At 43.8% G+C, this 13,330-nt stretch overlaps 1 protein-coding gene across 7 annotated transcripts in view; it reads left to right on the top strand.

Annotated features, from left to right (window-relative positions):
• The window catches only part of wdr26a (WD repeat domain 26a), a 122,500-nt gene that overhangs the window by 82,604 nt on the left and 26,566 nt on the right, over nucleotides 1-13,330 (top strand). For all 7 annotated transcript variants that reach the window (XM_085998102.1, XM_085998098.1, XM_085998097.1 and 4 more), the window contains 4 exons: nucleotides 2,572-2,712; nucleotides 5,074-5,193; nucleotides 10,736-10,881; nucleotides 12,508-12,586. In XM_085998102.1, the coding sequence (XP_085854228.1) occupies nucleotides 2,572-2,712; nucleotides 5,074-5,193; nucleotides 10,736-10,881; nucleotides 12,508-12,586 (486 nt within the window). The remainder of the gene's footprint in view (nucleotides 1-2,571; nucleotides 2,713-5,073; nucleotides 5,194-10,735; nucleotides 10,882-12,507; nucleotides 12,587-13,330) is intronic.

The raw sequence follows: 13,330 nt of genomic DNA, 5'->3' as shown, positions 1-13,330 counted from the left end.
AAATCGCGGAGGTACTGTCCATAATATTCCAATCCTCCTTAGATACGGGGCTGGTGCCAGAAGACTGGAGAATTGCGAATGTTACACCATTGTTCAAAAAAGGGTGCAACGATAAACCCAGCAACTACAGGCCAGTCAGTTTGACCTCGGCAGTGTGGAAGCTTTTAGAAACAGTAATCGGGGGCAAAATTAACAGTCACTTGGATAGGTGTGGATTAATTAAGGAAAGCCAGCACGGATTTGTTAAAGGCAAATCATGTTTAACCAACTTGATTGAGTTCTTTGATGAGGTAACAGGGAGGGTTGATGAGGGTAATGCGGTTGACGTAGTGTACATGGATTTCCAAAAGGCATTTGACAAAATGCCACATAATAGGCTTGCCAGCAAAGTTGAAGCCCATGGAATAAAAGAGACAGTGGCAGCATGGATACGGACATGGCTAAGTGATGAAACAGAGAGTAGTGGTGAACAGTTGTTTTTCAGACTGGAGGAAAGTATACAGTGGTGTTCCCCAGGGGTGGCTTCCAGGACCACTGTTTTTCTTGATATATATTAATGACTTGGACGTGGATTTCAAAACTTGGAAGTATAGTGAACAGTGAGGAGGAGAGTGATAGATTTCAGGAAGACATAAACAGGCTGGTGAAATGGGCAGACACGTGGTAGATGAAATTTAACGCAGAAAAGTGTGAAGTGATACATTTTGGTAGAAAGAATGAGGAGAGGTCATATAAACTAAAGGGTACAATCCTGAATGGGGTACACGAACAGAGACACCTCTGGGTATGTGTGCACAAATCGTTACAGGTGGCAGGGCAGGTTGAGAAAGCAGTTGATGAAAAGGCGTACAGGATCCTGGGCTTCATAAATAGAGGTATAGAGTACAAGAGTGTGGAAATTATGATGAACCTGTATAAAACACTGGTTCGGCCTCAACTAGAGTATTGTATCCAATTCTGGGCACCGCACTTTAGGAAGGATGTGAAGACCTTAGAGAGGGTGCAGAAAAGATTTACGAGAATGATTCCAGGAATGAGGAACTTCAGTTACGATGATAGACTGGAGAAGCTGGGGTTGTTCTCCTTGGAGCAGAGAAGATTGAGAGGAGATTTGATAGAGCTGTTCAAAATTATGAGGGGTCTAGACAGAGTAGATCGAGAGAAACTGTTCCCAGTGGCAGAGGGTCGAGAACCAGAGGACACAGGTTGAAGGTGATTGGCAGAAGAACCAAAGGCGACACGAGGAAAAGCCTTTTTACTCAGCGACTGGTTAGGATCTGGAGTGCACTGTCTGAAAGGGTGGTGGAGGCAGATTCAATCACGGCTTTCAAAAGGGAGTTGGATCAGTATTTGAAGGGAAGAAATTTGTAGGGCTACGGGGAAAGAGCGGGGGAGTGGGACTAGCTGAAGTGCTCTTGCAGAGAGCCGGCACGGGCTCAACAGGCCGAATGACTTCCGTGCTGTAACCATTCTATGACATTACTGTCCCCTGCCACTACATTCCTATTCTCACCTGAACTCCACGCAAACAGTTTCCAGCAGAAATCACAGCTAGTTTCTTTTATTCTCGGGGAACAGAATGGCCATTGTAGGAAATCGGGAAAGTAATTGACTGATTTAATATGAGGACTTTTTGGAGAAAATGCAAGGATGTCTTTTACTCTGCATATAACCTGATGTGGGAATACTCAATGATAATGCTGGGTGTCCAAAATGGAAAGTGTTCCAATTTCCCAGTATTAATGTACCTCATCGTGATGCCACAAAAATAATAAAAATACAATAGGATTAGAACATAGAATTCCCCAGTGTTGAATGCTGGTACAACATTCGACTCATGTTTCTCCATCAAAACCAGCAACAAAGAAAAAAAGAACTTGCATTTATATAGCGCCTTTCACGACCTCAGGGCACCCAAAGCACTTTACAGCCAATGAAGTACTTTTTGAAGTGCAGTCACTGTTGTAATGTAGGAAACTTGGCAACCAATCTGCACAGCAAGCTCCCACAAACAGCAAGGTGATAATGACCAAATAATCTGTTTGTTTAGTGACGTTGGTTGAGGGATAAATTTTGGCCAGGACTCCGGGGATAACTCCCCTGCTCTTCTTTGAATAGTGACATGGGATCTTTTACGTCCACTTCAGAGGGCAAACGAGGCCTCAGTTTAACATCTCATCCGAAAGATGGCACCTCTGACACTGCAGTACTCCCTCAGCACTGCACTGGTGTGTCAGCCTAGATTTTTGTGCTCAAGTCTCTGGAGTGGGAATTTAACCCACAGCCTTCTGTCTCGGTGGCGAGAGTGGTGCCAACTGAGCCAGGGCTGACACACACTGACAAAACCTTGTGCAGTAGCATTACACTGAAGCTGGGTGTAGTTTGGAGTCTGTAGCCATTGAATATTTGAGCAATGGAGCTGTTTTATAGAAGGGAAACTGGAGTTGAGTCTAAAAGTCATGGACTTCGGACCCTATGTGTGTTGTGCAGCATTATTCTAATGCCCAAGTGTACTAAAAATGTGGGCATGCTTTACTAATGGGCTTTATTAATTTCCTTTTTCTCTATTAGGACACTCACCAGCTTAGATTGCTTAAAACTTTAGAGGGTCATGCATACGGAGTATCATACCTGGCTTGGAGTCCAGATGATAATTACCTTCTAGCCTGTGGTCCTGATGACTGCTCTGAATTATGGCTCTGGAATGTGCAGGTAAGCATCACTGATGAGAATGTAGTAGACATCAATATTATTAGCACAGATGGTATTTCTGTTGCACTGGATTCTGCCTTTTTAAAAAAATTTAAAAAAAAGTTGCAGAACGGATGATCGGGAATCAGAGGCGCTAATAAGTTTGCTAAATCTCTAAGTTTTCACTGTCTTTATTTAGTGCCTTGCCCAGACTGTTGTGCTCAAAATGGCTGCTGTGCAAGCTCATTGGCGTTACTTTACAAGGCTAACATGACTGCAAGTTCCTGACGTCATCTGTTAGCCATTGACGTAGAATTTGTGCTGATATCCTCTGCAGCATATGTCAATAGAGAAGTCATATGGAGCTTGGCACTGCTGTTCTGTAACTCCTGTTTTAATTTGAATGCAAGCCTGGGGCACTCAGTCGCCAATGGTACAGCTCATTAAACAAGAACAAAAGATGATCTAACCAGTTTTAATTTGCTTCTAACATTTGTTTAAATACTGATATTGATGACATCATAATTATTGTTTGGTAAATACATGGTTTAATTCAATGGTTGTCGAATAGAAATCACTGACTAGCCACAGGTGTGGCTATGGCAACACCACTTTAGCCATAGCCACTAATTTTAGTGGAAAACACCTTGCACACAATACAGGTAAATGTACTTCATTTGTATGTATATTTACGTACAAACATCGACCATTCAGTGTGAAACTTTGCAGTCTTTCTCACCAAATTTTGGAATTCTGGCATGAATGTATCAGGCACAGCACATCTTGGTGCAGCTTCTAGGTTTTTGACCAGCAGTTGTGAGCAGTATTTTGACTTCAAAGGGATTGCTAAGAATGTTGACTCTCTCAATATGTATGTCAGACCCACCCCTGTTCTCCATCAAGAACATGATTCGATGCTGCCTGCCCAGTTTGAACTGCTCATTATTGGTTGATCGTGCTTTCTTCTGCTGGCCTAGAGTGGTTATTTGGATTGGTCGAGCTGACCAGAATTCACCTCTCTCCATACAATGTTGCTGGTGTTTCTGTGGTGCTGAAGGCCAGCGTTTTCACCTGTGTTACACACCGCTTTAGCAGATAACCATTAAGCAGTAACCAAGGAAGTAAAGCACACAACTTTTGTCTTACCATTTTACGAACAAATGCACAAATATGTTAAAGTACACCTGCATATAGCATGCGTATATGAATATTGAGCCCAAAAGTCCAATGACTGTGTCTATCATTAATTCTTTATTTACTAATCAAAAATGCAATTAGCCATATCTGGATTCCCAATTAGCCACATGTGGCTAGTGGCTAATCTATTGGCTAGCACTGGTTTAATTGAGACAAATTGCTGTCGTACCTTAGGTTAATGAAGCCACGTGGGCTCAACAACTCACAAGCAAGTTCTTTACCTTTCTTTTAACCCCCCACCCAAAGTCAGAGTATTCTCACCATTTATTCATTTTATTTTTTGATATGTTTTCTCTATTCATATGCCGGCACCATACCTGATGTTGCGGGCATCTGCAAGTGCTGCTTCATAACCAGGACAGGTGCAGGGGATTGGGCTGGCTGACCTTTTTAAAAATAACTTCTTGCAAAAACTGTCTGGCCTCCATTAGGAAATTAGTGCAAAACAGTCCTGGTATTCTGGTCCGTTGGCACCTCTTTGAATACATTATTTGGCATGCTGGTGCAGATTGTTGCTTCAGTGTGCAGAGCAGTGAGACAGATTTACAACCCGCTTCATTAAGTTCTTGATCTCCGCTCAGTGTATTGAGAAAGGACAGTAGTCTCCAGCCTTTTCAGTGGCTGGTTAGGAATGGCCTGGGAGCAAATCGGGTGTAGATAGCGTATTACTTGAAAATTCCAGAGAGGAGAATGTGGAAAAGGGGATAAAAAATCAGCAGCATTTACATGTATTTGAAACTAGCTAGCCCCTTAAGTGAGAAGACAATCAGTGTTGTAATGAGGATTTCAGTAAAGCTTGTGAAATTTTCATAAGTGCATTTCAATTTTGAAAATACCCACTAAAATTAGATTTCGTTCTTCCAAGTTTGGGTTGTATCTGGGGCATTTTGAGCCATATAACACGAGAGTGAAATCCTGCCGATAACAGGTGAAGGGAGAAGGTTGAGGTAATTGAGCTTCACACAAGAATATTGCACATGATGAAAGTTTTCTTCCTGTACTGTTGCACTAAATAAGCCTTATGGCAACACTGGCCAGATCCTCTGTAAAAGGTCTGGCTCTGCAAGTGTGTGACACTGAAATTGTCCCTCAGAATTGAAGAAAATGTTAACTGTGGATTATTGTGTGTTACTTTTGATGCCAGAACACATTGCAGTCGATGGGTTAAATTTTTCCCCTCTCCAGACAGGGGAGCTAAGAACCAAGATGAGCCAGTCTCATGAGGATAGTCTAACCAGCGTGGCCTGGAACCCAGACGGAAAGCGCTTTGTGACCGGTGGACAGCGGGGACAATTTTATCAGTGTGTAAGTTGTTCCATTTCCATTTGATTTTTATCTGTATGCTCATCTTTTGTTTATCAAAATTTGCATTTATAAAAATGATTATGGACGAGTCAACTGTGACATACTTCTACAAAACAGGTTCATTTTGTATTTAAAACATTTACTGCATTCCCATATTTTGGAGTATTGTATAAAGTTTGTCTGTGTGTCCACTACTCCAAGATCATCCAAGAGCAAAGATAACTCCTGGCTTCTTTACTCCACTACAAACTGTCTCCTTAAACCTCTGCCCCCTCCACCCTCACCTAACAGGTACAAGGATCTTGTGAACTTCTTTGGCACCAAGATTAAGATGATCCCGCCCCCCACCACACTTGCTCACCAAGTCAAACCTCCCTCTTGTCCTAGCCCTGAACCTGACCCCTGCCAAAACACCAAACTGGCACGAACCAGTCACAAACAACTTTTTCTGGGACTGTGACCATGGTGGGCTATCCCTCCTCGGCCACTCTGCGGCCTTTGACCACACCATCTTCCTCCAATGCCTGCCCACCATTGTCCAGTTAGGTGGGTCTGTCCACACTTGCCTATCTGATTTATTGTAGTCAGAGCATCTCCAGCAATGGCTTCTCTTCCAGCCCATGCACCTTTACCTCTGGAGTCCCCCCAAAGAGCTATCCTTGCCCCCCTCCTTTTCCTCATCTACATGCTGCCCCTTGGCAACATCATCCACAGACACGAATTCAGCTTACACAGGTACACTGATGACCAGCTGTATCTTTCCACCACCTCTATCAATCTCTCCTCCGCCTCTGTTGGACTGCTTTTGTTTCACATTCAAAACTGGATGAACTGCAATTTCCTCCAGTTAAAACAGTGGGAAGACCAAAGCCATCATTGTTGGCTGCTACCATGTACTCCATGTCCTTGTCACCAATTCCATCCACTTCCACAGACACTGTCTCAGCCTCAGCTCTAAGATGAGCTTCTGATCCCATAATCTCTCTGTCACAAAGACTCCCCGCTTTCACTTCCGTAACATTGCCCATCTCTGCCCCTGCCCGAGCTTATCTGCTGCTGGAGCCTCGCCCACGCCATTGACACCTTCAGACTCATGTGCTAATGCTCTCCTGGCCAGCCTCCCATCCTGCACCCTCTGTAAACATCAGTCCTGCAACAAATCTTGCTCATCAATCACCCCTATCCTCACTGACCTATATTGGCTCCTGACCCCCTCAAAGCCTCAAATTTAAAATTATTGTCCTTGTGTTTAAATCTTTTCATGGCCTTGCCTCTCCCTAATTCTGTAACCTCCTCCAGCCATTTCCCCTCCCCATTTCTCTGACTCTGATATCTGTGCGTTATCCCTCTTGCTTTGCCACACATTCAGCTGCCTAGACCTTAGCTCTGGAATTCCCGCCCTAAATCCCTCCGCCTCTGCACCCCTCTATCTTCCTTTAAGACTATTCTTAAAACTACCTCTTTGACGCCCCCCCCCAATACCTCCTCCGTTGGCTCAGCGTCATCTTTTGATTGCGCCTTTGAAGCACTTTGGGACTTTTTATATGTTCAGGGTGCTATATAAATGCAGGTTGTTGAAAAGAGCCAGTGCTCTGCGTTTCCCTGGCTTACCAGAGTGTTTTAATTTGTTCTTGGGATGTGGGAAAAGCCACATTTGTTGCCCATCCCTAACTCCCTTGAGAGGTCGATGTTGAAATTTCTGGTATGTTTTTATAACTGTATGGCATGCTAAGCCATTTCGGAGGACATTGAGTCAACCAAGTAGTGTGGGACTGGAGATACGTGTAGGTTTGACCAGGGAGAAGTGGCAGGTTCCCTTCGTAGGTGTTTAGTGAACAAGATAGTTACTTTCTTTGGTGCCATCCACAAATTACCAGATTTATTAGATTCAATTCCCAATTTTACTGGTGTGATTTGACCTCGTGACCTCTGAGTTGCTGGACCCAAACAATAACCTACATTACCCATAAAGTCACTGGCTGGTTTTATAGATATGCTCCCTTAGAGGAGATTACAGGGTGATTTCATAGAGATGTTTAAATTTATGAAGGGATGGGACAGACAGAAGTTTAGTTAACAGACAGAAAACAAAGAGTAGGGATAAACGGGTCTTTTTCAGGATGGCAGGCTATGACTAGTGGGGTACCGCAAGGATTGGTGCTTGGGCCCCAGCTATTCACAATCTATATCAATGATTTGGATGAGGGGACTAAATGTAACATTTCCAAATTTGCTGATGACACAAAGCTAGGTGGCAGTGTCAGTTGTGAAGAGGATGTGAAGAGACTTCAAGAGGATCTCGACAGGCTCTGAGTGGGCGAGAACATGGCAGATAGAATATAATGTGGATAAATGTGAAGTTATCCACTTTGGTAGAAAAAACAGAAAGGCAGAGTATTTCCTAAATGGTGAAAGATTGGGGAATGCAGATGCTCAAAGGGACCTGGGTGTCCTTGCACATGAGTCACTGAAAGTGAATGTGCAGGTGCAGCAAGTCATTAGGAAGGCAAATGGTATGCTGGCCTTCATTACAAGAGAATTTGAGTGAAGGAGTAAAGAAGTCTTACTCCAATTATATAGGGCCTTGGTGAGACCACACCTGGAGTACTGTGCACAATTTTGGTCTCCTTACCTAAGGAAGGATATACTTGCCATAGAGGGAGTGCAACAAAGGTTCACGAGATTGATTCCTGAGATGGTGGGATTGTCATATGAGAAGAGATTGAATAAACTAGGCCTGTATTCTCTTGAATTCAGAAGAATGAGAGGGGATCTCATTGAAGCATACAAAATTATTACAGGGCTTGATAGGGTGGATGCTGGGAGAATGTTTCCTTTGGCTGGGGAGTCTAGAACCAGGGGCCACAGCCTCAGGATAAAGGGTAGGCCATTCAGGACTGAGATGAGAAGAAATTTCTTCACACAGAGGGTGGTGAATCTTTGGAATTCTCTACCCCAGAGGGCTGTGGAGGCTCAGTCATTGGGTATATTCAAAACAGAAGTCGATAGATTTCTGACTAGTAAGGGCATCAAGGGATATGGCGATAGGGCCGGTGAATGGAGTTGAGGCAGAAGGTCAGCCGTGATCTCATTGAATGGCGGAGCAGGCTCGAATGGCCGACTCCTGCTCCTATTTCTTATGTTCTTATCTTACAGAGTAGATAGAAATAGACTGTTTCCAGTGGTTGAGGAATCTTGAACAAGGGAATGTATACACAAGATTAAATGTAAGTAATTTAGACAGAGCTGGAGAAACTCTTTTTGCACACAGGGTTGAGACATGAATGCACAACCAGAATTTGTAATATCAAGCAGAGGCCATGTCAACTTTTTTTTAAGAATAGGTTATATAGGTGGTTGAAGGAAAGGCGATAAAGGGATATGGAAGCACGGCAGGCACGTGAGATTAGGTCTACTGCTTGCACGGAGGATGAACACCAACACTGACTGGTTGTTCTGTATAACACACTCAGTGGCTTACAACAGGAGGTACAGTTACCCCTTGAAGTTTGCTTATCAAGAGTTAAACGGTCACCTAGTGTAATTGGATGGCTATTGTGTGTCCTTCAGGGAGCCAGCGTGTCAATCCACTGTTACTTCTATTTTTGTTGATTTATGAGTGGACTCGCTGGTGTTTTAAAAAAAAATTCTGATGAATATAATGACGAAGCTATTATCCATTACAGCAGTGTTTGAGTCAGATCCCTATCGGTGCCTGTCAGTGAGTGGAGCACATGCCTTTGAGACCAGCTGGTTACTGTACCGTGTGACACTCAAGTGGCTGGGAAGAAGCAGAGCATGGCACTTCACACACCCTGCTAATGAAAATTAACCTGCTTTTACCCCTGAGTCTTAAACATGCAAGTCTTTCTCTAATATATTTTAAGTCCCAGGTTGTTGGTCCTGAATGTCCCGTATGTAAACATTTCCAGCTCCAACACACTTGCTTCAGTCATCTCTGCAGAAGCCTGCTGTTGCTGCAGTATCAAATACTGAAATGTGAGGACTTTGTCTTCAGCTTATTAGCTGGATGGGTGTGTTCACAGAAATCACAGAAACCTCACAGTACAGATAGAGGCCATTTCGGCCCATCGAGCCTGCACCGACACACATCCCACCCGATCCCCGTAACCCCTACACATATCCCACCCTATCCCCATAACCCCACGTATTTAATCCCCTAACACTAAGGGTCAATTTTTATCATAGCCAATCAACCTAACCCGCACATCTTTGGACTGTGGGAGGAAACCGGAGCACCCGGAGAAAACCCACGCAGACACGGGGAGAATGTGCAAACTCCACACAGTCACCCGAGGCCGGATTCGAACCCGGGTCCCTGGCGAAGTGAGGCAACAGTGCTAACCACTATGCCACCGTGCTGGCGTATATATTTGCTGAACTCTTAATATGAACCAGCTGAGGCCTTTTTGTAGCAGGCCCAGACAACGCTCTGCAAGGCACCAGGTTTCTAGTTAATCAGGAACACTTTGTGTAGAGAATACTTTAAGTGATCCAGATACTCAAATGCTACAGTGTTCACTGCTGACCTCAATTGGATCAAACTGTTTGGCCTGTTCTGTTGCATTCTTATTCACTGCACATCCCCCAAAAACCTGCTGCTTCTGTTCGAGTCCCCTGAAGACCTGTTGCTCCCCTTGTACGCAAACATCCAATGGAGGAGCTAATTTTTGAGTCTACAAATTCCATTCCTCAGATGCTTTTTATTGAGAATCTGTCGAACTGCCTACTAAGTTTTAATTTATTCTGTATGCACTAGATGGTGTTGTGATATACTCAACGTCAACATTTAATTTGCCTAATCTGTTAGCACAGATCTATTTTCCTCATTGTTCGCTATGGGTGGCTCTTGCAAAGGCTGTATCAAAACATAGTCAGTTCTTGACCTTTACCTGAACTAGCCAAGTATGCAGGCTCTAATTAAAAAAAAGATGGAAATGCTGAAAATTTGACACACAATAATCTGGTACAAAAACTGAAAATGAAGTGCACCTCGGGTAGCTGAACATCTGGAAGAGAGATTAACTTCAGATATAATCCGATTCCAGGGCAGCACTGAACTTCCACAGCAGACTTCAGTGGTGCTCATTCCAGGCCTGTAATTGTGGATACTGAATAAAAGTGGGATAAAAGATTGCATCAGATTGATCTACTTTGGTTGCCTGTCTGTTATTAATTAAAAATTGATCTCTCTATGCTGGCATAGTTGATTTTTATAATAATTTTTGAACACGTAAACAGTTCTATTTATTTAATGTGAAATTTTCAAAGACTTCAAAATGAGCAAACTCTTATTCCTTTGATTTATGCTCAATTAGCTGATCAGCCAGATTGGAAGTTGGGGGTCTATGTTTGAAGTTGGCGACCGAGGCATAGCGGAGAAAACTCAGCCAGGGCTCCCCCCTCCTGATCATAACCCTTATTTGAAAGTGCTTATGTGTGAATTAAGTCCGAGCAATACAAAGCTAGAGAGGCTTACTGACATTGCTGTGTTCAGATGTGTTCTTTGTGTCTGGGCTAGGATTTGGAGGGAAATCTGCTCGATTCGTGGGAAGGTGTGAGAGTGCAGTGCCTATGGTGCCTAAACGACGGGAAAACGGTTCTTGCCTCGGACACACATCAGCGGATAAGAGGCTACAACTTCGAGGATCTGACCGATAGGAATATGTAAGCCATTGTGATTAGCTGTTTACACTGAGATTAAAGCTCTGTATGGACTATCTGATTCCATGAAAGTGGGGTAGGGGTGTTGGTCGTGAATATAGTTTGCTGCTTACTGGGCACTGACCTTTTCCCTTCGAAGTTCCTGTACTCCTTGCAGTGGTGTGCTGAGATTAATATCTCATTGCATGTATTGTGGTGTCAGTGTGCTGTGTCACCTACCTGTGCTACTTTTAATTTTTCTTGCTCAATTTAACTTTTCCTAGTGGTCTCCCACCCTTTGTATCTATTCCATCTGCAACTGCAGGCAGGTAAGCTGCTCTGAGACTTCATCCATTGCTATTGGGGACACGGCAATGTCAGTAAGCCTCCCTGGCAGCCAACCTGATTGACTTTACTTCAGGTTTTTGTAATGTATGTACCTTCCTGGTGGTAATGTCAAGATTTCGAACTGCACGCAGGACTATGCATTATACTCCATGGGGCAGCACATTGGAGTACGATTGACCCAGCTTACTTCAGACTCCCATTCTAGCTCCCTTCTACTATGTGTTTTAGGAATTACTCTGCTCTTTCTCTGTCAGCAACATTCGAATATAAGAAAAGATCTTTCATCCCATTTAAGCTCAGTCCTTGTACCTTTGGTGAGTTTTTAGAAATACATGGGTTAATTGAGGACAATCAGCCTAGAATTTGTTAGAAACATAAGAAATAGGAGCAGGAGTAGGCCATTCGGCCTCTCGAGCCTGCTCCTCCATTCACGAAGATCATGGCTGATCTTCGAACACAACTCCCCATATCCCTTGATTCCCTTAGAGTCCAAAAATCTATCAATCTCAGCCTTGGATGTACTCAATGACTGAGCATCCACAGCCCTCTAGGGTAGAGAATTCCAAAGATTCACAACCCTCTGAGTGAAGAAATTTCTCATCTCAGTCCTAAATGGTCGACCCCTTATCCTGAGACTATGCTCCCTAATTTTAACTCTCCAGCCTCTCAACATCTACCCTGTCAAGCCCTCAGAATCTTATGTTTCAATGAGATCACCTCTCATTCTTCTAAACTCTGGAGTTTAGGCCCATTTTATCCTCATAGGACAACCCTCTCATCTCAGGAAGGTATGGCATATGGAGAAATGGTTGGGGATGACTTGGAGGTATTCTGATGGTTTTTAATTGGTTTTGTGACAACTGGGTGGCAAGCATAGACGAACAAGAGAATGCTCTTCTGTAATTTGTCTCCCAAGCATTTATTTTGTGTGCAACACAATTTTTTTGTTGTTGAGACTTCAGGACTCGGTCAGTAGTGGTGCTACCGAGCCACACTCGGTGATGGACATTGAAGTCCCCCACCCAGAGTACATCTAAAGAACAAATCTTAAATAATAGAATAAAATAAAAGGATGCTCACTGGTTGTAATTGCTTTCTGTTTTTAATGAGGTCTTCCGGATGAGTTGCTTTTTAAGACCTTCCTGTCTACTTGTGTATAGCTTTGTGGAGAGGATGAAAAATCCTGACTCAAATAATTGCTGAAAGTTGCATCAACTCATTGTGCTGTGAAAGTTATTAAAATGAATCCAGTGCATTGAAGTAGTTGGTGCTGTGCTTGATTGTTGTTTGGTTCTATTACAGAGTGCAAGAGGATCATCCTATCATGTCTTTTACCGTTTCGAAGAATGGAAGGTTAGCCTTGTTGAATGTAGCGACTCAGGTATGTAAAGTAGAAAGCAGTCGGTTTGTTTGAATCTGACAAGTATCTCTCTGCTGCAGCATTTTCATAGGGTCCAAGACCAAAGGGGACAAATTCTCCTTCTGTTTCGAGTATGGACAGTGTAACCAGTTAATTTGATCGTGTATGAATGTCTCACCTTAATGACTCAATGGGTAAATGCACCACATGGTTGGTTGCTGAGACTCTCCACTTGCCTGGATGAGTGCAGCTCCAACAACACTCAAGAAGCTCGACACCATCCAGGACAAAGCAGCCCGTTTGATTGGCACCCCATTCACCACCTTAAACACTCACTCCTCCACCACCGGTGCACCGTGGCTGCAGTGTGTACCATCTACAAGATGCACTGCAGCAACTCGCCAAGGCTTCTTCGGCAGCACCTCCCAAACCCGCGACCTCTTCCACCTAGAAGGACAAGAGCAGCAGGTGCGTGGGAACACCACCACCTCCAAGTCACACACCATCCTGACTTAGAAATATATTGCCGTTTCTTCATCGTCACTGGGTCAAAATCCTGGAACTCCCTCCCTAACAGCACTGTGGGAGCACCCTCACCACACGGATTGTAGCGATTCAGGAAGGCAGCTCACCACCACCTTCCCGAAGGCAATTCGGGATGGGCAATAAATGCTGGCTTTGCCAGCGACGCCCACATCCTATGAATGAATTTTTTTTTAAATCCACCTCTAAAACATTATGTGCCTGCATTTGTACCTCATCCCA

The sequence above is a fragment of the Somniosus microcephalus genome, chromosome 9 (genome assembly GCF_052327205.1).
Source record: "Somniosus microcephalus isolate GS21.2 chromosome 9, FLI_Smic_1.0, whole genome shotgun sequence".
Classification (NCBI taxonomy): domain Eukaryota; kingdom Metazoa; phylum Chordata; class Chondrichthyes; order Squaliformes; family Somniosidae; genus Somniosus; species Somniosus microcephalus.
This window is presented reverse-complemented; position numbering and strand designations above follow the sequence as displayed.